This window comes from Marmota marmota, unplaced genomic scaffold (assembly GCF_001458135.2).
Source record: "Marmota marmota marmota unplaced genomic scaffold, marMar, whole genome shotgun sequence".
In the NCBI taxonomy this organism is placed as follows: domain Eukaryota; kingdom Metazoa; phylum Chordata; class Mammalia; order Rodentia; family Sciuridae; genus Marmota; species Marmota marmota.
The window spans coordinates 6123286-6148361 of record NW_026000077.1 but is presented as its reverse complement, the minus strand read 5'-3'; the positions used below and the strand labels follow the sequence as shown (position 1 = coordinate 6148361).

Here is a 25076-nt window from a genome sequence, read left to right as displayed (position 1 = left end):
GGGCTCCTAGCCCCTGGCCAGGGAAGTTCCGGGAGCCGGAACTCGGCCGCTCCGTGCTCGGTGTGAGCTCCTATAAGTGTAGGCTCCAAGAAGCAGTCCCCGCGGGCTCAGTTCCGGGAGCCGGAATTCGGCCGCTTAGTGCTTGGTGTATGCTTTGATAGGAGCAGGGTCCAAGAGGCAGCCTCCGCAGGCTCCGCGGCCCTGGGCCAGGGCGGTTCCAGGACGGTTCCGGGAGCCGGAACTCGGCCGCCCCGCGCTCGGTGTTCGCTCCAATAAGATCAGATTCTAAGAAGCACCCAGGCACTGAACCCTAGCAATCTGTCTGCAAGCCGCAGGCGAATGGCAGCCTGAAATTACCTGTTCTATGGCTGAATGAGCTGCGGTCAGTCGAAAACAGGTATGGTGACGTCAGCTTTCCAACATGGTGGCTGCTGGCCTCCTCTGTGGTCTGACCGGTGTGGAGAACCGAGATGGACCGCTTCCTTCCCCGTCTCGAACCCAGAATTCAGCCCTGAGTACGGTGCTTGCACGGCTGGCAGAAACTGCAGCGCTGTATCCCTGCGTCGCTATCTCCTCGTTTCCCAGCGTGCGCTGCAGACTCTAGCCGCGGGGCGATTTGCTGAATAAGCAGTGTTACCCTCCGTGCTACAAACCTCTCGAGTTTGAGTCCCCATAGCCGATCCTCGTGCGATGGAAATCCTTCCTCCAGGTTCCGGAGCACCCCACTATTGCTGGAAATTCCTAACAAGATATCCTTTAGCCGTCCTGACTTGTCATACTCCCACACAGTGAAGCAGCACACGGGGGCAATGCACTCCCCTCGCCGCCATCTTCCCCCCTCTCGTCAAATGCTTTTTCTTCATTTTGTGTTTTATCATGTGATTCCTGTATTTAAGTCTATTGATGTGATGAATTATGTTTATTGGATTCCATATGTTGAACTAACCTGTTGCAACCTGCTTTAACTCTATCACCCAGGTATTTCTGTACCACTTCAGATGTCCCTTCCTGAAGATGGCAAGAAAGAGTATAGAGATGAATGAATGGAGAGTTGAATTGGATGACATTGGAGATCACCTCCAACCCAGAGACTTGTCTTCTATGATTATTTAAGGGATTTACTAAAAAGTTTACTTTTTCTCTAATTATAGGTAACAAAATGCTCAGCAAAACAGAGATACTAGATCAAGAAAAGGAAAAGGAAAAAGAAAAAGAGAAGGAAAAAGAGAAAGAGAAGGAAAAGATTCCTTTCATTTTAGAAGGTTCTCTCAAGGTAATCTAAACAAAGATAAGCAACACTAATTAATCACCAATCCAAAATTATCCTGTGGTGGAGAGTTAGTGTGGAGTCATACAAAATGATCCCTGTTGCTAAACCCTCAAGAATAATTAAAATTTGAATGAAAGGATTGTCTCTCCTCCAGCAGAGGAGTATGTCAGAGAATCTGTGTCACCTTTATTTTTGTATAATCACAATCCAGGGCAGTGCCTTGATTGTAGTCGGTATACTCCTTATTTTTTGTTGAAGGTGTTTGTTTTTTGTTTTAATATTTTTATTTTATTGATTCCCAAGTATTTTATCTTTTTTTTTTTTTTTGAGGCTATTGTGGATGGGTTAGTTTTCCTGGTTTCTCTTTCAGCTGATTCATTGGTGTATAGGAATGCAGTTTATTTATGGGTATTAATTTTATATCCTGCTACTTTGCTAAATTTGTTTATGAGCTCTAAATTACTTATGTAATTTTTGATTACATAAGTCATATAGGCTTTTGCAATAATTCAAAAGTACCTTGACTTATATCATAAGCCCCTGAGATAAGGAAGTTTTGGTGTGCTCTATGCTCTGCAAGCTCATTTACATTAATATACTGAGGATTTTTGTTTGTTTATAGGTTAGGTTTGGTTTAGTTTGGGCTCTGTCCTTCTGGAGCTGTGGTATGTCACCCTCCTGGCATGGTAATATATTCACCAGCTCACAAGACCCCGATGCCCTGTGGTTTAGGGCTTTTCATGGAAGTTTTCTCAAATTTCAGCTTATCTCTTTTCCCTGAAGGTCAAAAGATGAGATGTGAACATTCTAAGCTTTTAACCAGGGTTTGATCTTTTTGGTGACCAGCTCCCACCCAGTCCTGAAAATTATTCAAGAGTTCACCAAGAGTTGCCTCATTAGAATAAAAGATGCTCCTAAGACTCCCAAAATACGCAGGGATGTAAAGCTTGACACCAAGATCCAGGATTGAAGAACTAATATCTGTTTCTTATTATATCATAATATCACATTTTCTGTTAAACTCAGCTTTCACGTATCTGGGGGAAATGGCTTTATTTTGACGCTATTCATTTAATGTAGTTTTCATTTATAAAATTCTGGGCAACTTTTTTCTACAAGATATTGTTAACACTTTGAAGATATTGTTCCACATTTTCCTTGCTGACTTTGTGGCTCTTAATAAATTGATTTTGATTTAATTTGACATTCTTTTATAAACAGTGCATCTTTTCTCTCTAGCTGCTTTGAAAACACTTATGTTGGTATGCTGGCAAATGTTTAACAGTCACTCTCTAGAAAAACAAAAGTGTGCCTTTTTGTGAATATATAAGCTTATTGTACATGTTACTGTTGTGTTGTATATAAAGCACACAATTTACCAGTAATAAATCATTCCATATTCTATTGTAAATCCAGTATAGCCAGTTGATTCTTCTAGAACACTTTCATTGATTTTTCTTAAATTCTTGTATCCTTAGCTAGCCTATGGTTACAAATGACAAGCAAGTATAATTCCAGTATGAATGTTGATTAATAGCTTCATTTAGGTTAACAAGACAAAAGTGAAATAACAAAGGGGCATATCTCACTCATTTGTTAATAACAGGATGCAAGCAACCTCTTGTGAATCAAGTAATAGTTTAGAATAATAGAAGACTATTTTCTCAAATTTTTTGTGCTTGTTATAGTATAATAGCTACAGGTACCACGTGCTTTTAAGTTTAACCTACATTCTCTCCATCATTTTCTTCAATATAGATAATCAATCAATCCTTAATTTGTAGCATTTGCTGATATCTATAGTGCAAATATCCACCACAGAGGCTACCAATATGGCTTCACTGAATGCTGAGCCCAATGGAGTAGCACACCACGTACAGTATAGTGTTTCATGATACAGACAGATGCCAGTGACATAAATGACCTTGAGAGCATAGATAATAGAGAAATGTAATATATATATATATATATATATATATATATATATATATATATATATATATTATGAAGAGGTGAGTTTTGAGTATTTATGGCCTTTGCTCTTTTAAGTTAACTGTGCATTTCTATAATTTATTTTTTGATAATGGCTATGGTGAAACTGACTCATAAAGTTCCTAAAAATGTAACAGCAAAATCTTTCAAGTCAATATGAGCCAGGTTGAGCCCACCACTGTTATTTCCTGCTTTTGATTCATTGACCTTCCTGAATGTCGAGATGAATGTCTTTCATCTATTCTGAAGCCCCTCAGCCACTCTCTGTTCAGAGACTACCTCCTCCAAAGCTCTATTCCATTTCTAAGAGACTGGCACACTCAGCTTGCCATCTTTGATGCTCCCTTTCTTACTTTACTTTTGACACTTTTTGTTATTAATTTAAGCATACTAAAAACTTATATTCTCTTACAATTCTAGTGTGGGTAGTCTTTGTAGATACACTACACTTTCACAGCTTGTTTCTTCAGACTCATCAAACCCAAAGTGGCTTATTTCCTCATGTTTTGTGATTTTCATTTGTGAGCTCATAATCGACTTTTTAAAAAATGAAGTGTTATGGCAATCTACACTTTGGCCACCAATCTGTGAGGACAGGCTCATGGACAGGAGTTCTCTAAGAAGACTCCCACCCCACCCCTGCTTAATCCTGGGGCCAAGGAGGCAGGCTAGAATTTCTCACAGTCTTCTAGTAATTCTTCTAGTTCACCCAGTGAAGGTGATATATACTTTTTAAATACCAGCTTTATCCAGAGATCTCTGATCTGATCTTCCAGGTTTTGTCTCTAGTCTCCAAGATCCATTAAAACCCAAGTTTTAGGCTGTTAGGGATGGGAAAATTTGTCTTCAGTTCTCACCTACCTCACTGAATGAGGGCTTGTTCATGTCCTTCACTTTTCTGGCAGCCTCAATATGCCTTACAATGCTTTTTAAATTGTTGTATCAGTTGTTTTTTAAATATTGTGTGCCAGGAGAACATCGAGACTGCCATGTGGCAGATGAACCATCTTTAGGACCTAAATGGAGGATTTGGTCTCATGTGGCAAAGAATAGGAGACAGGAAGACCAGCTAAGAGGCTACTGCAACAGTCCAGGCTAAAGATAGTACTGATCTGAAATAAGGAAATTATGACAGAGGATGAGAGAACAAGGTGACATGAAGAGAGAGCTTTTACAGGATTTAGTATTACAGAAGTCAAGTGCAAATAGAAAATAGAATCAAGGATAACTTCAAGGTGTCTAGCTCAATGGTTTGATTGACTAGAGCCACGACTTACAAAATTGATGCTGAGTTTTCTCCAAAATGAACCCTAATATAACCCATATTTCATTTGTCTCAAAAATTCTGTTACATTTTTTAAAATATATATATTTTCAGGCATGGAAAGAAGAACAAGATCGATTAGCAGAAGAGGAGCGCTTAAAGGAAGAAAAGAAAGCAGAAAAGAAGAGTAAAGAAGCTGGTAAAAAGAAAGGCAAGGAAAAATTAGAGAAGGATGAAAGTAGTAAGTCTTTGAAGAAACAACCGTCTCTCAAGGACAAAGTTAAAGAAGAAAAAACAAGTGTCATAGAAGAACCAGAGGAGCCCATCCAGGAGCCAAAACCTGAGAGAGTTTACCTGGTAAAATCAATTTTCTCAATCTCTTTTTTATTTTTATTTTTTCTGGCAGTCCTGGGGATTGAACCCAGGGACACTCTATCACTAAACCACACCCCCAGATCTTTTTATTTTATTTTATTTTCAATTTTGAGATGAGGTCTCACTAAATTGCCTAGGCTGGCCTTGAACTTGCAATCCTTCTGCCTCAGCCCCCTGAGTAGCTCGGATTGTAGGCACACACCACTAGTAAAATCAATTCTCTACAAAGTCTGTTTGGAGTATTTCTAATTGTTCTAGGGTAAGGTTTCTTTCATAACTCTGAGCTTAAACCTGTATTTCACCTTCTTATATCTAGAACCTTCTTTGCAGCCTTCACCAAGATAGGAAGACCCTGGGGCTACCAGTTTTTCTTGAGTATCATGAAGCTAGATTCATAAGGGCAGTAAAGATGGCAATCTGACACAGAGTGTCTATCTGGGTGTATGCAAATAAGCAACTAGGATGAGGCCACATAAAGGCTGCCTTTGTCTCAGAGGAGAGGACTTGCTGAGCACATGCAGTCACCTCTCTGCAGGCACCCATTGTTCTGGGTTATAGGCTTTTACAAAACCTTCTCCGCTCCTTCAAGTGGCTATTTATTCAGAAAACCTGGTGAGAAAAAAAGGTAAAAAAAATGTAACAGCCTCTGTCATTTGTAGATTTTATTCTTAACCAGTTAGTCTCAGATTTTTAGCATGTATCAGAATCACCTGGAGCTTTAGTGACAACATTTAATTAAAAAGATCTTAGGCATCTAACCTTCTAAAGTGTTAAATGTTAATATTTCTCAGCAAATCAGTCCACTTTAAACAGAAAATTAGCCAGGGAATGAGGACTAGATTTCTGCTCATACTGCACTGGCAAGAATAAAGTGATTTGACCAGGACTAGGTGATGATAATGCTCCAGTGGACACAGTTTAAAACCACAGGCTTCTTTTAATTCACCTGTCATTATAACACCACGCAAGTTTCTAAAGAGTATATGGACCCCCGCCTCTGAGTCTACAGAGTGACAAACATGTTGTTTAGCAGAAATTAAGCTTATGGCAACTTTAGTTGGCTAACACAGATAAGGTGTGTTGTCAATCAATTGCAGTTCTACACTCAAACCGTGATGTTTTCTTTTCTAGTTTCATGGATACAATATGGGAGATATACCTGTCCAAATATCAGGGACAAACTACTATCTATATCCTTCTGATGGAGGACAGATTGAAGTAGAAAAGACAGTGTTTGAAAAAGGTACATTTTGAAAGCAGATGGTTAATGGCTTGAAAGATGTTAATTCATTTCAAACAATCATGGGCTTGCACCTCCGAGTGTGATGGGAGAAAGTGTTGACATATCTGTTGTAGTTCATGAGTGCACCGAATTCCACATTTTCAGATGTTACATTCTTCCATCATAATTGATTCTGCAAGGCATAGGCCAGCCAAGAATTTGGTTCAGATACATTGATATGACCATTCCTGCTTGTTAGAATATTAAAATACTTCCACATGATTAGTAAATAGTATATTAGTCACTGAGGTAAGCAAATAGGTGATTAATAATATTAATTACAGCACACTTTTTTTTTCTCAGAAACCAAGCACATATTGTGAATTCACAGCGTTTTTCTGGTCTGGGCTGTGCAACACAGAGCTTGGGGGTCTGGTGCTGATCCTTTAGCTCTTACTAAAATTTGCATATTCATACAATGCATAAAAATACCAGATGGTTCATAGTGAATACAATATTTTCATCCTAACCCTACCAATTTTGAGAGATGGCTCAATCAAAGTTGAAAAGAAAGGCTGGATTACAAAAGAAAAAAAAAAAACAGAGATGAAGATAAATGAATCAAGAACACCAAGAGAGAATGGGTGGTTGGGAGAATTCTTGTAACTACTATAAAACAGCAACTATAACTAACACTCATAACTTTTGTAAGGTACAATACCATTTCATATTAATTACCTCATTTGATGGATCATAAAGTCCATTATAGGCATCCATTTTTTTGGCCAACTTAGTTTTTGTTCTCTAATTTGATATGAGAAGTGATCTCCTTTAGGCATCTTCTTACTGTGATGTCCCCAGGTGTTTCCACTCCCTGGTTGAACCTCTTGTCAAGGAGCTTCGTGTGGCATCCTAAATCTGTCCTGTGGTTCTTCCTTAGGCCCAACTTTTATCAAAGTGAAAGTGATAAAGGACAAGCACAATTTTATAATCCATTTAAAAGACCCGAAGGAAATTCAGAAAGAGCAAAAGCAAGAAGAGGATCATTTTTCAGAAGAGAAAGAAGAAAAAGATGAGGAACAAAGTTTGGGAACAAGTAAGCCGTGGCATCTTTGTAACAGTGCAAGTTTATCCTTGAGACCCCCTGATCGAAACACAGAGCATTACCAGATAATATCTAAGGTGTTTTGCCATTCTGTTTATATATATTTTCCCCTGATGTAATGTGTATATTCATTGTATATCGTGGGATGGCCAGCACCTCGCCAGGGAATTCTTTCCTGCTCAGAGGGTTAAGCCTCCTGCAAAATTAAAGTCTAGAATAATTAGTGAAGAACAAAAGTCAAAGAGTCAGAAAGTATAGTTTCAAAAGTTGGAGCCCCTGATAGGGGGCTGTTCACCCAGGAGCTAGAGCTAAACAATTAGAACCTGGTTTATTTAAGGGGGTACATCAAAGGCAGGGGATAAGCTTTCAAGGGTGGAGTCTTGCTTCGTGATGTATTGCAGTCAGCAGGTTGATTGGCATCTTGGCAGGTCACACACCTCAGAGGGCTGTGTGGCTAGTGGTTGTAGCAGGTCACTCCATCTCTGGTGCTGTGTGGAATAGGCTGAGCAGAACAGGGCTCACAATGTCTCTGGGCCATCAACCAGAGGAAATGTCCACTGGAAATTCCCAGACACCAGTTTATCCAATTTACTAGGCTGTGGTGTGCAGTGAAGTCCACAGATGGCTCTCAACAGTTGTATACACAGCCTGCCTACACTGGGCTTCTTATTAGGTTCCCCTGCCTTAGCAAAGCCAGCTCTTGATCCAGTCCTCCTGCAGCATCTACCCAGGCTGGCTACCTTGCCCATTCTGTCCTTAATTTTGGTTTGTGCACTTGCAGCAAGTGCAGTCTCTAGGACTCAGGTCCTCACTAATTGACTTCTACCGAAGTTGCCTTCTCTCCAGGATTCACTGGAAACAATGGAGTTGCTTTTTATGTTCTATCACTTAGTTCTCTCTAATACTACCAAATTTCCTAAGTTTCAAGGACAAGGGAAAAATCAAATTTAGTCATGAGAGTCATTATGTACTTGGAATGAGAGGTACAGGTAGATGTTCACTAACTAAACATCATGAAACTTCCTGGTTGCACCATTTAACATCTCCAGGCTCTCCCACCTGGGGAAATTAATCACTTCTTTTCCAAAGTAATGTGGATCATACTTGAAAAAGGAGATAAATTAATTATTAAAATGTTTTCAAGTCCAATTAGTGATGGTATCAGTTACTAAATCTTTCTTTTAAGTTTTCTTATAATGACATTTTCTAAACCCAAGATAAGAACACAATGTTTGGCAAGTATGAATGTACCCAGGAATTTGGCAGAGAATTTTAAAAATTATTTTCCTTTGTCTTAGCTGATATAAAATATGTTGATGAGAGTTGTGTATAATTCTGCCACCACAGTGATAGCCACTGTTCATAATGTATTTCTCTCTTATTTTATCATCATGAGCATTTTCCTATTCACTGAATAGTCTTTGAAAACAAGATTCTTTAGTGATTTAATAATATTTCCTTGGTATACACATATAGTTTATTTAAGCATTTTCATATTTTACATATCATCAGATTTCTATCAAAATAAATAAATATATTTGTACATGCATTAATATAAATTTAATCATTTTTTGCATACTTAAATAATATCCAATTTTTAGTTCTAATATTAAACATTCCATTCTGAGATTATCTTTTTGCACTTCAAAAAAAAAAAAAAGCTTTAATTCTTTTCTAGAGTCTTTGGCCCATATTTGACCCACAATCTGTTTTTATGTGGCCTATGAACTAAGAATAGTTTCTACATTTGTAAAGTGTTGTTACAAAAATGAATGTACAGAGCCAGGTGTGCTGGTGTATGCCTGTAATCCCCGTAGCTCAGGAGGCTGAGGCAGGAAGATCTCAAATTCAAAGCCAGCCTCAGCAATTTAGTAAGACTGTAAGCAACTTAGTGAGACCCCGTCTTGAAATTAAAAAAAAAAAAATGAAAAGGGCTGGGGATATGTCTCAGTGGTTAAGAGCCCCTGGGTTCAATCTTCAATACCCCTACCCCCACCCCCCCAAAAAAGAACATACCAAAAAAGGAAAGAATGTGTGATAAAGACTCTGTGTAGCCCACAAAATCTAAAATATTTACTGTCTGGCCATTTTCAGAAAAAAATTTGTTGCTGTCTAATCTAGATGAAACTGTCCAACAGCAGACAGGGAGGAACATGGGGCGGGGCTGAAGAATAGTGGCAATTGCTCACCACTGCTTGCTTTCTTCTTTTCCATTTTATAAAGGTTTAGTTATTATTTGGTTTTTTTTATTGATTGATTGATTGATTGATTGATTGGTCTTTTCCTCAGAAGGCACGCAGGAGCACCCCTCTCAATGCTTCTTTCTCCCTGGGCATCTCCAGTGATATCTTGGATGCTCACAGGGGTTCTCATTCTTCTCTCCTTATCATTCTGGGTTGCTCCTGTGCTGTCTTGTAACTAACTTCTGGATTAGAATTTGATAGTCCTTGTAACCTGAGAATCAAGCTCCTGCTTCAGGCAAGGGCAGTGTTCTTTGGTTTTTAATTTAATTGCTTTCTCCTTCCTTTGTTCCTGTTTTCCTTTCGTAATGCACGATTTGCAAAACTTTATCCTCTATGACACCTATGTCTTCTTCACGACTTCCTTCTGTTTGAATGGTTGTTGTTCTGGGCTCTCAGATACTCTTTTCACTCAATTTCCTAAGAAACTCAGTTGAATCTCAAAAATGACCATCCTCCCCTTCAACTCATCCACCAAACACTGAATGGTTTGATTGGGGCAGCATGTTTTAAATTCCAAAAAATGATTTTAAAAATATCGTCATGTGTTTAAAAAATTCAAATGTTTACTACTTCCATAATTTATATTTTACTGAGTATGTGTTCTGTTCATTTTTTTTAATGACCAATATTCCTCTCTCTTTCCCTTAGTTCTCCGAAATGGTTTGTTTTAAAGCACTTGTCCTCAGGTCTCTACCAATACATCTTATTAATACTAAATACAAAGGCCTATTTCCCTGTACCCTGATTGACACTAAGCATGATCTTTTTAAAATATACATTTTTTTTAAAGAACAGTTTTCAGTTCATAGCAAAATTGAGCAGAAATTACAGAGATTTCCCTGGATCAATAAAATTCAGATCAATAAAATTCTTATGGCTATGCCATTAATCAGTTTATATTCTCTTTTCATTTTAACCTAGAGTCCTTAAAACGAGAGTGTCCTGTTCTCATCCTCATAAATTTGTTTTCCTCTGACATCCTTAGTACAAGGTAGGGGCTATCCCAACTATTTTTAAGCTGACTGTGGGTAGAATAGTTAAGACCTCCATCCCCAGGCTTCCTGCTGTGTTTTGCTTACATTTCTTGAATAAAATGAAAATGTCCTTCATTTTATTTTGCCTTTTAGAAGTATCACGGAAAGAGAATATGGCTGTCAGCAAGTTCGGATCCTTTTCTGCCACCTTAGAAAATGGAATCTGCCTCTCAATAAGTTACTATGGATCAAGTGGAATGGCACCAGGTGAAATAAATATAACAGAAGGGATATGTGCCCCATGGTCAGGGATCCCTTCCCACCCTCAGATTGCACATTTGCCAATAAATCTGCTCTGATTTAATGCTTCCTCATAGTTTTGCTCAAGGTGGAGATATAGTTGTGTATGTGTGCATTATATACGTATATGTGTAGGTATACATAAGTATATGCGTACATATATAATCTTTCATCTATAGCAAATAACAATGTTTGGGCTTTTAAATACCATTTATTGTGTGTATAATCTTTCATATAATCATGAATATACATGTAAGATTATACGTACACACACACACACACACACATTCACATATTCCAATTATCTTTGTTAACTAGCCCATGAAAATACTTCTATTAGTTGGTGCCAAAAAAAGCATGATTTCCCAAGGAATCCTCTTGGTTTCTACAGAATAATATTTTTTATGAATCCTGTGCTGTGGAGCTGCTCAGTGTGTTTCAGGACATTAGTCTTAAAGGAGTCATTCATTGGACATCTTGAAGGATTTCTCTTCCCTACTTTCAATAAACAAATTCTCCAACTGGAAACTATTTCCTTTCAAACCACAAAATGGCATGTCATTTTACAAGAACCAATTAGGAAATCTGTGGGTTTTCATGCATTTTAAAGGGATCTAACCGAAACATATTTTTAAAAAAGCATTACAGAATCAAGAGCTAATTCCTATTTTATATAGCCTTAAAACTATGTGTTAGGACAGATAGCCATGCACCTTACTATGTAGTTATTTTTCTGTAGGGACAACATTCCCAGGGATCATTCTAATCTTGTTTGTTGATGGAATTTGAAATGTCTCTAGTGCCATGACCAGGAGATGTCTAAAAGCAGCTAGGAATGTGGATCTGGAACTGGGAATGAAGGTTATGCTTTGAGATAGAAATTCTGGAGTCAATATCATGTAGACGGCACTTGGAGCCCCAGTGGTGAATAAAATCATACATATTTAATATATATAATGAAAGCTGTCATCACCGGCTGCGTATCACAATCACATGGAATGCTTCACAAATAGAATTACTTGGGCCTAATTTTCTGAGTGTGGTTCAGTAGGTCAAGTAGGGTCTTAGCATCTTTTTAAAAAATTTCATAAGTAATTAATTATTATGAGCTGCCAGAGTTGAGAACATAATAAATCTTAGGACCTAAAAACATTTAAAGGGTTGACAAAAAGGAAGAGTCAGTAAAGAAGACTGAGGAAAAATTGACAAAGAAGTGCAAGATCTAGGGAGTGGTGTCCTGGAACCTAGAAAAGAACAGAGTTCAGGATGAAACGAATGCTCTGGAGCTCCACACAGTATTCTTCAGCAATTCTCATTTCAGGATTACAACAGTCTCTTTTTTAAAAAATTTATTTACTTTTAATTTTAGGTGGACACAATATCTGTATTTTATCTTTATGGGGTGCTGAGGATAGAACTCAGTGCCCCATGCATGCTAGGCGAGCACTCTACCACTGAGCCACAACCCCAGCCCCCTAACAACAATCTCTTAAAACACAGAAAAAATAGATCTAGTGCAAGAAAACTTCATTTATTGTCTCAGCCAGAAATAATCCATTTCTTTTCTGGATTCCCTTGTTTGTACCATTTATTATATTCCTATTTAATATGTCCTTATATTCTGCTATTTGAGTTCAGATCTGTTATGGTTTGGATCTAGCAACGTCCCCCAAAAGCCCATATGTCAGGCAATGCAACAACGTTCAGAGGTGAAATGATTAGGTTATGAGAGCTGCAATCTCATCGTTGAATTAATCCACTTGGTGGATTGATAATTCAAGTGAGCCACTGGATGGTAACTGTAGGCAGGTGGGGCGTGGCTGGGAGAAGTAGCTCATGGGGGCATCACCTGGACTATATCTACACCTGGCCTATTCCCCTCTTTTTCTGTCTGCTTCCTGGCTGCTATGACCTGACCAGCTTTCCTCAGTCATGCCCTTCCGCCATGATGTTCTGCCTCACCTCAGGCCCAGAGCAATGGGGTCAGCCAGACATGGACTCAGCCTCTGAAACCATGAGCTCCAAGTTTTTCCTCTTTTATGTTGACCTTTTCAGTTATTTTGGTCACAGTGACAAAAAGCTGACTAACAAGAACTTAGTGTGCTTCATTTATCAAATAAATGAATGGAAGTGTAGTGCTGTATCATTAAAGAGTTTATGCTGTAGATGTGAGAGCAAGAAATAATGGCTCAATCAAGCATACTAAAGCATAAAATCTTTCTAATTTTCTAACTATAATCCTGATTTTTAAGTGAATATCACCCCTATGAAATACATACAACTAAAAAGGCAAAAATTGCTGCCAACTTGTGTAAAATTTTTAGATGTGTTAAAATTTAACAAGCATATCAAATATGAATGTTCAATTATTTTGGTTTTTTTTTTGCTTTTCCTGTTTATAGAAGAAAAGGATCCCAATTTGGATATAATGTTGAATATCCCTTCAGCACTCACTACAACGGTGATTCCTGTTATAGTAAACATTCCTCAGGGTAAAGTAAAAGGGAAAGCAAAAACCAAGGAAAAAGCCAGAGAATCCATTAAGGAGGAAGAGCACCCAAAAGAAGAAGAGAAAAAGGTAAATGAATCTTGGCACAGATTCCCAAATTGTTTCGGCCTCAATGTTAACTTTTTAAAAACCCTTACTTCTGTCAGTGGTGTTATCATAGTGTGTTATGGTTTGTGTAGGAGGTGTCCCCCAAAAGCTCATGTCTGAGACATTGCAAGAATTTCCAGAGGTGAACTGATTACATTGAGAGGTGTGACCTAACCCATGGATTAATCCATCAATACAGATTCACTGGGTAGTAACTGTGGGCAGGTTGTGTGTGCCTGGAGGAGGTGGGCATGCCTCTGGGGTTTATATTTTGTCTCTGATGAGCAAAGATGTCTCTGCTTCCTGGTTGACATGTCCTGAACTGCTTTCCTCTGCCATGTTCTTTCACTTATGATGTTCTGCCTCACCTTGGGCCCAAAGCTGTAGAGTCAGCCATGGACGGACAGAGACCTCTGATACCATGAGCCAAAATAAACTTTTTTCCCTCTACATTGTGCTTGTCAGGTCTTCTGGTCACAGCAATTAAAAAGATGACTAAAACATAGTATGTATACTTTTTATTGGAGAGACACATTGTTATTCCTCATAGTTTCAACTATAAGAATTTGCCACAAAAAGTTGGGACAAATAGCCATTCACCTTACTAGGTAGTCTCACTTTAGGAGACATTCTCCTACAAAAACTGACTCGGATTCTTAATTCTGAGCTCTGAACAACTTAACTCAGTCTTTTCCTCACTGTGGTCTTTGCTTTTGTTAGATAAATTCCTTCTGTTTCCTACATTTATTACTTTATAGAGCTCTTTGGAGATAAATAACAATCAGAAGACACAGATCTGTGTCTAACTAAGCAACAGCAACAATTCCATTTGTTAGACTTGGACTTAGACACTGGTGTGCTGAGAATTCATCCAGACTAAGGGACAGCCCATTGCTGGTTAAAGGGTAGCCGACCTTCTAACCCCAGCCCTTCATCATAGGACACACATGCACACACACACACACAAACACACACATAGGCTTTAATTTTAAACATTTTGCTAATGGAATACAGACCAAAATTCTATCAAAGGAGAGCCATAAAAGAGGGACAACAAGAAAACTACTTGATTCTTTATATTTACCACTAAAAATAAAAAGTACAAATAATCAACTTATTAGAAGGAAAAAAAAGTGTGAAAAATGCTCAAGAACCTAGATATCACAGTCTGATGCTTTAAAATTTTTAAGGTTTAAATGTTAATTTGCCTTTGCACCATTTTTACATAGCTGTACCAAATGTGTTTTCTCATGCCAGGTGACTTGATCTTTTTTTTTAAATCAAGAGCTCAAATTTTGAACAGAATAACCACAGATAATTCATTTAAAATGAATTTAGTCCAAAGAAACTTGGTAGCACACATATCTGTTCACTCATTATTTTTAAAAATTGATGATAATGGAAGGGTTAGAGAAGATTATTATTGATTTTGTGTGTCATGATAAATTTGACATGGCAGGTCTGTGTTTTGCCATTAATTCTACAGAATTTCATAAGCCTTTTTCTTCTTAATTTTGCTTTCAGTTTTTAATTAATTTTTAGCTAATCATGCATATTTTTTCCTCTATTAGAAACAAAGGCAGAAAAATCTAAATGATCTACAATAGAAGACTATTTAGAAAAGATGGATCCAGCAATTAGATAGTATTTAGAGAACCAACTGAAAAGCTGAAATGATTATCATTAGGAGTTGTACATTTACTCAAGCAAGAATTCAGACATTCTGCCCAAGAATTTATCAGAATTTTAAAGGGCATATACCCAAACTCTCATTAACTTATAAATCACTTTTTATTATCTTTTTTTTCCTTGTAGTGTTTTCACTTGCTACAAAAGCAATGCATGTTCATTATAAAAAGATAAATGCAAACACTATATTAGCATAATAACTTTAGCACCTAATTATAAAAAGCACACTAAAAAATGCAGAAGGTATGCTGGTTCCTGCACATTCCACCTGTCTTTGTCTTTTTGAGCTGCTATTATAAAATATGTTAGACTGAGTTATTTTACAAATAATAGAAATTTATTGCTTGAGATCTAGAGGCTGAGAAATCCAAGACCAAGGTGGGGCAGACTTGATGTCCCATAGATGGCACCTTCTATGTGTCCTCACTTGGCAGAAAGGGTGAGGGGTACTCTGTTCAACCTCTTTTATAAGGATACTAATCCCAGTCTGAAGGCAGAACCCTGATGGCTTTATTTCCCAAAAGGCCTGTCTCCATGGTGGGCCTGCACTTTGGGTATTACATTCCAACATGTAAATTTTGAAGGGACACCAGCATTCAGACCATAGCATTCCCCTTACACCTTGTACATCCAAGTGGAGGCATTATTCAAGGCCTTTTTCTAGCCCCATTTCCTCCATGAATCCTGTATTAGCTTTTCATCACTGTCACAGAATATCTGGGGGGAAAATAAACTTAAAGGAGGAAACATTTATTTTGGCTCACAGTTTCAAGAGTTTTCAATTGGTCAATGCTTTGGATCTGACATGAAGCAGAACATCAGGGGGAAATGACATGGAATAAGAAAGCTTCTCAGCTCATGGCAGCCCTGAAGCAGTGGGGAATAGGACAGGGACAAGACAAATCCTTCCAGGGTATACCCTCATTGACCTACTTCCTCCAACCAGGCCTCACCTCCTACAGTTTTCACCACCTCCCAATAGTCCATTCAGTTATGAACCTATCAACAGACCAATCAATTGATGATATCAAAGGACTCCTGATCCAATCACTCCTTGAAAACCCCACATCTGAATATCGCTGCATGGGGTACCAAGCCTTGAACACATGAGCTGTTCAGAGACATTCCAGGTCCAACTCATAACAAATCCTTTCCCGATTATTTTCATTAACTTTAATATCTCCCTTTCCCGAGGAAAGACATGCCAGCCATTTGGTACCATCATATCATTTTCTCATCTGTCTATTTGCCATTCTACAAGAAGAACATAAACTTCACCTTGGCAATGACTCAGTATCCTTTCAAGATCTATTGCAGGGTCTAGTTAGCTGTTCACAAGTTATGTCACAAGCACTCACCAAGACCTTTCTTAATCAAAACAAGTAATAGCTCATTTAAAGAATGACAGGCAATTATTTACATGCAAAATTATTTGCAGGAAGAAGTAGAACCAGAACCTGTTGTACAAGAGACTCCTTATGTTCCTGTCTTCCAAAACCTAAATGTGTCTTGTCCCAGTGGGCTCCTACTGACCTTCATTGGGCAAGAGACTACAGGTAAGTGCTAGCTGGGGTGGGGCAGGGAGGCAGGGAGCCAGCATCTTATAGAAAACATATTAGCATTTAAAAGTGTCTATTTTCCTATCACTACCTTTTGTTGCAAATGAGCAATAGATTAATATTTTAAAATAATGAGAATAATAATGATGATCATTTTCAAACATTTACTATGACTGAATTCTGCCTGAGTATTTGAAATATATATGGAAAAATACAAATATTATGATCTAAGTACTAATAACTCCATTTTACAAAATAAAGGCATTAAGGATTTAGGAGGATCAGTAACTTGCCCAATTTCTAGGTGGCAAAGCCAGTGCTCCTAACAGCTCCTAGGAGGACCTGATTTTATGCCTCCCCAGAGGGCCATAGGTACAGCACATTGTAGTTCACCAAAACAAAGGACAGTGAACACAAAGTAGATTGAGATGGGTGCACATTAAATCAATGAAGAAAGCCAGGCTTGATTCCCAAGTATCAGAATATAACTTATATATTCTGTTATTTCTGTTGGTTCTATACATGGCTTCTCACCTATTCAGATGAGCAACTAAGTACAAGTAGGATTTCTTTAATTAACCTGATGGGGTAACACACTGGCAATTGATTTTGAATATAATTTAAATGGAGAACCACTGCTGTAGAAGTAGGAGATTCAGCAAAGGCTGCACCAAACTAGGACTTGAGTTCCAAAGCTGGCCCTGGCATGAACTCACTACATGATTATTTAAATCACGTACTGTCTCTGAACCATGTTTCTTCATCTGATAAACATTAGATTATACCAATGCTTATTTATTTTTTCACAGCCACACATTCTCTTTAATTTTAATTCCTTTTGGTACAACACATTTGCAAAGTATATCTATCAAAGAAAAACATCAACTTATTTTTTTTAAAAGTAATGTTTTATTTGTTTCACCAACTAAAAATATATTTAGTTATATGTAGTTAATCTAATTTGTCTTAATTTTGCTTTTCATTAGGCCTTCTGAGTTATTAAAAATAGACCATGTAACCCTGATCTATTTCTAAGAATCCCTCGTGGTGCAGATTTTCCAAGATGGGACCCACTGGGCTCAGTGGGTCTTCCACAGTCTGAGATACAATAAGTATACTGGGAAGGATATCATTTCTAAGTTCCAGGGTGTGTTTCTTTGTTTGATCCTATTATAAAATCCCAGCTTTATGCCTGTCACATCTGTCTTTTGTATTACTTTTAGTATTTACCCTGTTTGCTCAGCTTCATGTCAAGATAGAGCATGTGGTTATTAACTCTGCCTGGAACATGCCATCTTTTAAAAAAATCTTCCATGTATCATGAACATCCTATTTCAAGTATGAACATATCTCTAACATAAATACCAAAGTAGCAATATCTTTAAGGTCAGGCTTTGAATATCAGAAGGAAAAGCCTAGGTTTGAGTTCTCTCCTGGGTGATTTTGGAATTCAGTGAGAAATTATTTCCAAAGTCAAATAGGGTGTTGAATGTTAGTAGAGTTTGTTGTTGTTGTTATTGTTGTTTTGTGGTAGTGGTGGTTGTTTCTACTGTATAAGAAATGATTCAACTGAGTACAGAGCTGCTCTGGAAGCTGAGGCAGGAGGATCACAAGTTCAAAGTCAGCCTCAGCAACTTAGCAAGGCCCTAAGCAACTTAGCAAGACCCTGTCTCAAAATCAAAAATAAGAAGGAGTAGGAATGTGGCTCAGTGGTTAAACACCCCTGGGTTTAATCCCTCATGCCCCCAAACAAACAAACAAAAAAACTTATAACCTTTCCAAGCTCTATTTCTTTACTTGAAAACTCTGAGAAATGAAAGTGTCTAAAAGGTTGCTGAGGTGGACTGAATAAGACACAAATACCAAGCACCTGGCATATATAAATATGAATTAATATTTTATTTTATCACTATTACTACTTCTATAATTTGAGGGGTGTCATAAAGGGCCCTCATTGTGAAATAATTCCCCACTATCCTGATAGAGTTCTTAAAATCTCATCACTACATCTTAACTCCTGCAGTAAACCATATTATAAATTTAAAGGAAATTATTAAATTAGCAAAAGCAGAAAAGGCACTATATGCCAGAATTTCTCCATAGTAGCCTCCCCAGGGACACTTAATCACTGAGTCACATCCCCAGCCCTTTTTATATTCTATTTTGAGACAGTTCTCACTAAATTGCTTAGGACCTTAGTAAGTTGCTGAGGTCTTTGAACTTTGCCTCAGCCTCCAGAGCCAGTGAGGTTACAGGTGTGCACCACTGTGCCCAGCTAGTACTTTCTTTTTGAAGAAGCATATTAGGTGCTTTCCTCCTTGTTCGCCAACAGCAGAACACTGAGAGGAACCTGGGTCTGGTGAAAGGTGAGGGGATTGTGTTAAATTTGAAAGATGATGGGTGACTTGGGAAGGACATAAGTGAGGGAATTCCCTGGGCTTCTGAGCAACCAGGCAACACCATGGTAGCAGTGTGTACCCACTGTGTATTTACTCAAAGGAGAAAGAAAAGCACCAAAAGAGAGAAAATGAAAACACCCAATATAGCAAAACTCTCCTTCCTTCATAATTTTGCCCTGAGATGTTCTGGGCTTCCTTACAGAGAATGGCTTATTCACAGAGAAGGTACCTATCACGAATTTACAGATGACCTTATTCACTACAATTAAGTGCAACAAGGTCACTGAGGAACCAGTTCTCTGGGCCATCTGTCACGGAATGGAAACTGCACTATTATTCAGATGCAGACAAAAGAATGAAAACAGTTAAGTAAGAAAATAACTCCTAGCCTCCCAGCATTGCCCAGTTTGCAGAGTAGCTTTTAATCTTTTTATTTTTCTTTCTCTTTTTTTTTTTTAAGATCAGCATGTTGTAGCTGAGGAGCCCACCTGGAACATCATGATCCGTCAGAGTTACCCAGAGAAGTTGAAGCACTCTCAGTTCTACAGGACAGTGATGCCACCTGTGGACCAGGAGGTATCAAGAGTTATCACCAGTCAAGGCACGGTTGTCAAGTATATGTTGGATGGATCCACACAGGTAAAAGAATATATTGTACAAACTATTCTACTGCAAAGTCAAAGACTACAAGTAAGGAAAAGTACTCTAGCAGGGAAGAGAACAAATAGAATAGAATGACACCTTAAAACAAGAAATAAATAGTAGATTAGTTCAAGGAAGAAAACACCATCTAGACAAAACAATCGACAAGTACACTTGCCATTTCTGTGCATGATCTAAGATTGCAGACTGAACATAGTGTGTACCTCCTTTCCCTCTCAAGTCACCTGAAAGTAATGGAAAAATGCTTTTAGGTAATAAATCCATGAAAGTATTAAAGAATAACAAAATGTATCACCATTAGATCAGAATATTTGGAAAATTCCTAGAAAATGCAAGTCAGATCAGATCAGATTGATGGAGAAACAAGAACCAAGTTTAAAGCATGTACGAGAGAAAAACTGTAAAAATCAGCATGAGAGTTCGAACATATATTCTACCTCTGGATTCAGAAAATCAGGGCAGTTCTGCAGGTTACCAGTCAAGGCACTTATTACTATCTGGAGGTTGGGAACATGAGACTAAGAAGCCATGATCCCTGTCCCGCCCTACCACAGTGATCACAAGGGTGGAGTTCCTGAAAACAAACACTACCCCACCAAGAATTGACAAGTGATTTCCAATGAGAACTGAGACCGTATACCTAGGAATTATCAACCTGGAGGGAAACCAACCTCATGAAAATAAAGCATAAATTTCAATAATTTATAAAATCACCCAAATATAAGAATAAATACTTAAACAACAAAAATTAATTAACATAGGCAGAGACTTGAGAGAATAATAATTTCTCAACAAAATAGCAACTTAAAAATCCTATGGGGATAAAAAGAGTGCTTATAAATGAAAAATAATTGTGAAAGATCAAGGAGTAAGGGGTGGGTTATGAGGAAGATTGGAAAAAAAAGATGTGGAAAAGGGATATATGTAGTAGAATTTCTAGAAGAAAAAAATTGAATAAAGGGGGGAAATAATGAAAAAAAAAACAACATTAGAAATTTCCTCAACACTTAAAAAAATACTTCAGTTTACATAGATCCACCAAGTGCCAATCAGGACTGACACTAATCAATCTTTAAAAGATCATAAATATGTCATCATGCAATTTTAAGACTGCACAGAAAGAAAAGCTTTAAAACCTCCTGAAGGGAACCAGTTACCTATAAAAAAAAAATAAGAACCTGATACACATTTGATTTTCTTGTCATATTCATTGGGAGGTTATCCATACTGATACTGATAGAAAGATGTATCTGTAGTACCCTAGAAATATCATACATACTAAGTAGATATTAGTAAAAACTACACATGTAAGTACATATATATCTTTAAATATACTCACTTGAAAATTTGAGATGTATAGGGAAAGAGTGAAGAATAGGGCAAAAAAACCTAAATCAACAAAAAATGGAAAGTGAAAAGAAACCAACCAGAAGGTAAAAGGAAAATAGAAAATCCTATTATCATGCTGATTATTAAGCTGTTATCTTGGAGCTCTAAATCTACCCTTTTGTAACATTCTTTGTGATGCTGAGTCTGGAGGCGTACCATCAGCCTTTCTTCTTTGGATTATTTTGAACCTATTTCAGTTGGACACAGAATGTTTATTGCTAACTAACCTCTTTTTTGCTTCTGAGAATGCTGAGCACTCTCGTTCTCCCTTCAGATCCTCTTTGCAGATGGCACTGTGTGCAGTAGTCCTGATTCAGGTCGTGTTTATTCTTCTCCTGAAATGCCTACCAGCCTTCATAACGGAGAGTTGAGGGAATCACCTTCTCAACAAAAATCAGAAATACCTCCCTCTGAGATTGCCATCACAAAGAAAGGTGACAATAAAAGCTTCTCAATTGATACTGGTTTTAATATAGTCTGAAGATGTTTAATAAGTGTTCAATATCATTAGCATAATAATTCTTACCTTTGCTATGAATATATTCACATATATACATATACATACAGTTAATTTTTATTGTAATAGCAGAATTATATATAGTTTCATGAACTGCTCTTTTCTCTTAATAATAAAAAATGAAATTTTTCCTATGCCATTATATACTCATACACAACATTAGCGATACCACCTGGGCTGCTACTTAAGGGTTGATTGAGAAGGTCAGGGGTGTCAAAATTCTGAGCAGCACATCTGGTTTGCTCTTTGCCTTTCCTCATCATCACAAGATGGCACAGCAGTTCCAGCATATAGTCCTCATATGGCAACTTCCAGGTAGAAGAGAGAGTGAATACATGTACTCCCTTCATAATGTCTCTCTTCATTATAGAGGAAAATATTTCCAGACCACCTGATGCCCAGTAGACCTCCTCTTGCATTTCATTGACTAGACCTGGCTGTGGATCTAGAGCGAGAAAAAAAGTGTCTGACATTTTTTGCCCTTGTGTCAGGAGAAGAGCATGACTAAAATGGGGGAAAAGAAGGTGGATAACTGTTGAGTAAGCCACCAAGTCTGACATAATTGAAATCACAAGATAGCTGTCCTGACAAGTATTCCTCATGTATGTGCCTACCACAAGGATAATAGGGAAATATCTACTTCCTCATATCCTTGCAATGATAGATATTATCATCATTTTAACCTCACTCAACCTTACTAATAATCAATGTATTTAATTATTATGCTAATCTGCATTTATTTGATTACCAGTAAGGTTAAACATTTAGAGATGCTTGTTGGGTTTTCATTTATTTTGTGACTTTTCACAAATATTTAGTATTTTAATTATTTTTTAGGTCTAAGTATTACCTAATTTCTATTATAGCTCTTCCTTTGACTTTCAACTTATTTAAACTTCTTCCAACCTTTCCAAATCTGTTTCTAGTTTGCTTTTATAATTGATTTTATTTTTTTAAATTTAGTTATTTATTTTATTTTATTTTATTTATTTATTTATTTTTTTTTACTTGAGACAACTTTTGGTCATTTTTACTTATGCATAAAAATATGTGTACAAATAAAACTGGAATATAGTGGCAAAGTTGAGTTTATATTCTACATAGTTTTTTTATTATCATTACAGCATTATAGTTATACATAGTGGTTGGGTCCATTTTGACAAAATCACACATTCAAGGAATTTGATTTCAATCCCCCATTGCCCCACCTGGCTTTTCTTCCCCTCTCCCCACCCCCGCCCCCATTCTCATTCCCCAGCTCTAGTGGTTTTCCTTTCACTCCTTTATTTATTTATTCTTGATTGGTACTTTCTACATTTTTTTTACATATACATAAAAGTAAAATTCCCTTTGGTACTTTCACATTTGCATAGAACATAATTCTGTTAGTTTTATTTCATATTTTCTCCCTTCCCCATCCTTCCTCCCTCCCTCCCTCTCATTCTCTATCTTCTACTCCACTGATTTTCCATATATGTTTATGATGTCTGATCACCCCCATCACTGCCTTTCTCCTATTTGGCTCTAGCTTCCACATATAAGAGAAAACATGCAACCCTTGATTTTCTGAATCTGGCTTATTTCACTTAGCATTTAGTTTTCCATTTCTATTCATTTACCAGCAAATGCCATTGTTTTATTCTTCTTTATGACTGAGTAAAACTCCATTGTGTATGTATACCACAGTTTCTTGATCCATTCATGTATTGACAGGCATCTAGACTGGTTTCATAATTTGGCTATTGTGAATTGTGCTGTTTCATTATAGTATTTTGATTTTAGTTCTGTTGGATAAAAACCAGGGAGTGGTGTAGTTTGGTCATATGGTGGTTCCATTCCTAGTGTTTTGAGAAATCTCCACATTGCTTTCCACAGTGGTTGTACTATTTTTCAGTTCTATCAACATATCAACAATGTATCAGTGTACCTTTTTGGCCCCTTTCGAAAGTATCAGATGGCTATAAATACTATATATAGGTGGTTTTTTTTTTTTTTGTGTGTGTGTGTGTGTATGTCTTGCTTCACAAGGCCTTTGCCTTCTTATATAAAAAGTGAGCTGACGCCCCACTTTTTGATGGACTCCTTTTTTGGTGGATTTGCAGAGTACTCTTTAGGGTCACTTGCAGCCATAGGATACTATAAGTCCCTTATTTTTTGTTTTCAGGTAGAAAGGAGAGTTCTTCATTTTAATTTTTTCACCTGCAAAATAATATATGGTTACATGATCTTTAACATTCCTTTCTGGGACATGGTTTTTATATCGTGAAACTCCTTTTTCCATGATATTTCATGCTTTCTTTACAGATATTCTTAATAATATTGAGAATTCCATGTATAGAACAGCCTTCAAATTGCGATCAGTGCAAACTTTGTGCCAATGTAAGTACACGCTCTCTTGTAACACTTAGAATAATCTGACCCTGATGATGTGTGATATAAAATTCATAGATAAAGTAGAACTTACCCCATGCAAGTAACTGCTGGTCTCTGGAAGGGCTGGACCTGTGCATTTAGCCCATTGTTACACAGAAGATGATGAAGTGAAGGGGAGAATTTTGTGTGCATTCAACCAACACATAGCTTTGCTGACAATAGAAAATGATTGTGGATTACGAGTTTAGTTTAGTTTAGTTTTATTTTTCTTTTAATTTTTCCTGCTTGGCTTCTGAAAACATTTTTGGTGTCCCTTTCAGGATACCAATATCAACACAAAATCAGATTACAAAAATTAATTTAGAATCTGTACTTACATATTTAAACATAAAATTAAAATTTACTTCCATCATATAATATATGAATTTTCAAGTCGTATGCCTTATGACATACGCTGAACATGCGAAAATGAAGGTTCAAATGTGTGAGCAATGGCCATAAATTTTAAAATTGTCTACAGAATCCTCTTGAGAACTCTCTTTGAGTTAAATTTATTTAGAATTGAATATTATGATTTTCTTTTCTTATACCATTATCTAGGTTAAATATATTCAAAATATTTATCCTGTTAAAATTTTCCAAAATGAAGTAACTTGGGTCCTAGCCATGAAAAACAACAGGCATTCAGCATATCTAAAATTATTAACTTTTCACATGTTCTTCATTGCATTAGAATAATGAGTTTGTACAAAATTATTTTGACATTTATATCAGACTTAAAAGAAGTTGTGTTATATAGATGACACAGCTTCTATTGAAGGTTGTCATTTTTTACATTTTCCTTCTATCTGATAAGCTATATAGACCAATGGTTTTCAAATTGTGCTTCATGAAGTATACATGGTGTGAGGGAGGGTACAACAGGGTTAGCAAGGTGGGAAGAAGAGGTGTAGGCAGAGTGGAAATACTCAATGGCCATATCCTCAACAAGAACATCCTGTTTATGGCTCTTCTCCATACTGTGCTTCTGTACCAGATTTATCCAAAGAAGGAATTTTGAGCTTTACAAAAATTTTTCTTAAATAGCTGTTGTATAAAAATTCTTCTGTAACTATTATTTATTAGAGGAATAAACAAAAGGCAGAA

The 25076-nt window shown here is 37.1% G+C and overlaps 1 protein-coding gene across 5 annotated transcripts in view; it reads left to right on the top strand.

Annotated features, from left to right (window-relative positions):
- The window catches only part of Spag17 (sperm associated antigen 17), a 221680-nt gene that overhangs the window by 125179 nt on the left and 71425 nt on the right, over positions 1 to 25076 (top strand). For all 5 annotated transcript variants that reach the window (XM_048814580.1, XM_048814581.1, XM_048814579.1 and 2 more), the window contains 9 exons: positions 1152 to 1273; positions 4641 to 4883; positions 6033 to 6144; positions 7064 to 7219; positions 10599 to 10712; positions 13148 to 13323; positions 16469 to 16586; positions 19449 to 19627; positions 21315 to 21474. In XM_048814580.1, the coding sequence (XP_048670537.1) occupies positions 1152 to 1273; positions 4641 to 4883; positions 6033 to 6144; positions 7064 to 7219; positions 10599 to 10712; positions 13148 to 13323; positions 16469 to 16586; positions 19449 to 19627; positions 21315 to 21474 (1380 nt within the window). The remainder of the gene's footprint in view (positions 1 to 1151; positions 1274 to 4640; positions 4884 to 6032; positions 6145 to 7063; positions 7220 to 10598; positions 10713 to 13147; positions 13324 to 16468; positions 16587 to 19448; positions 19628 to 21314; positions 21475 to 25076) is intronic.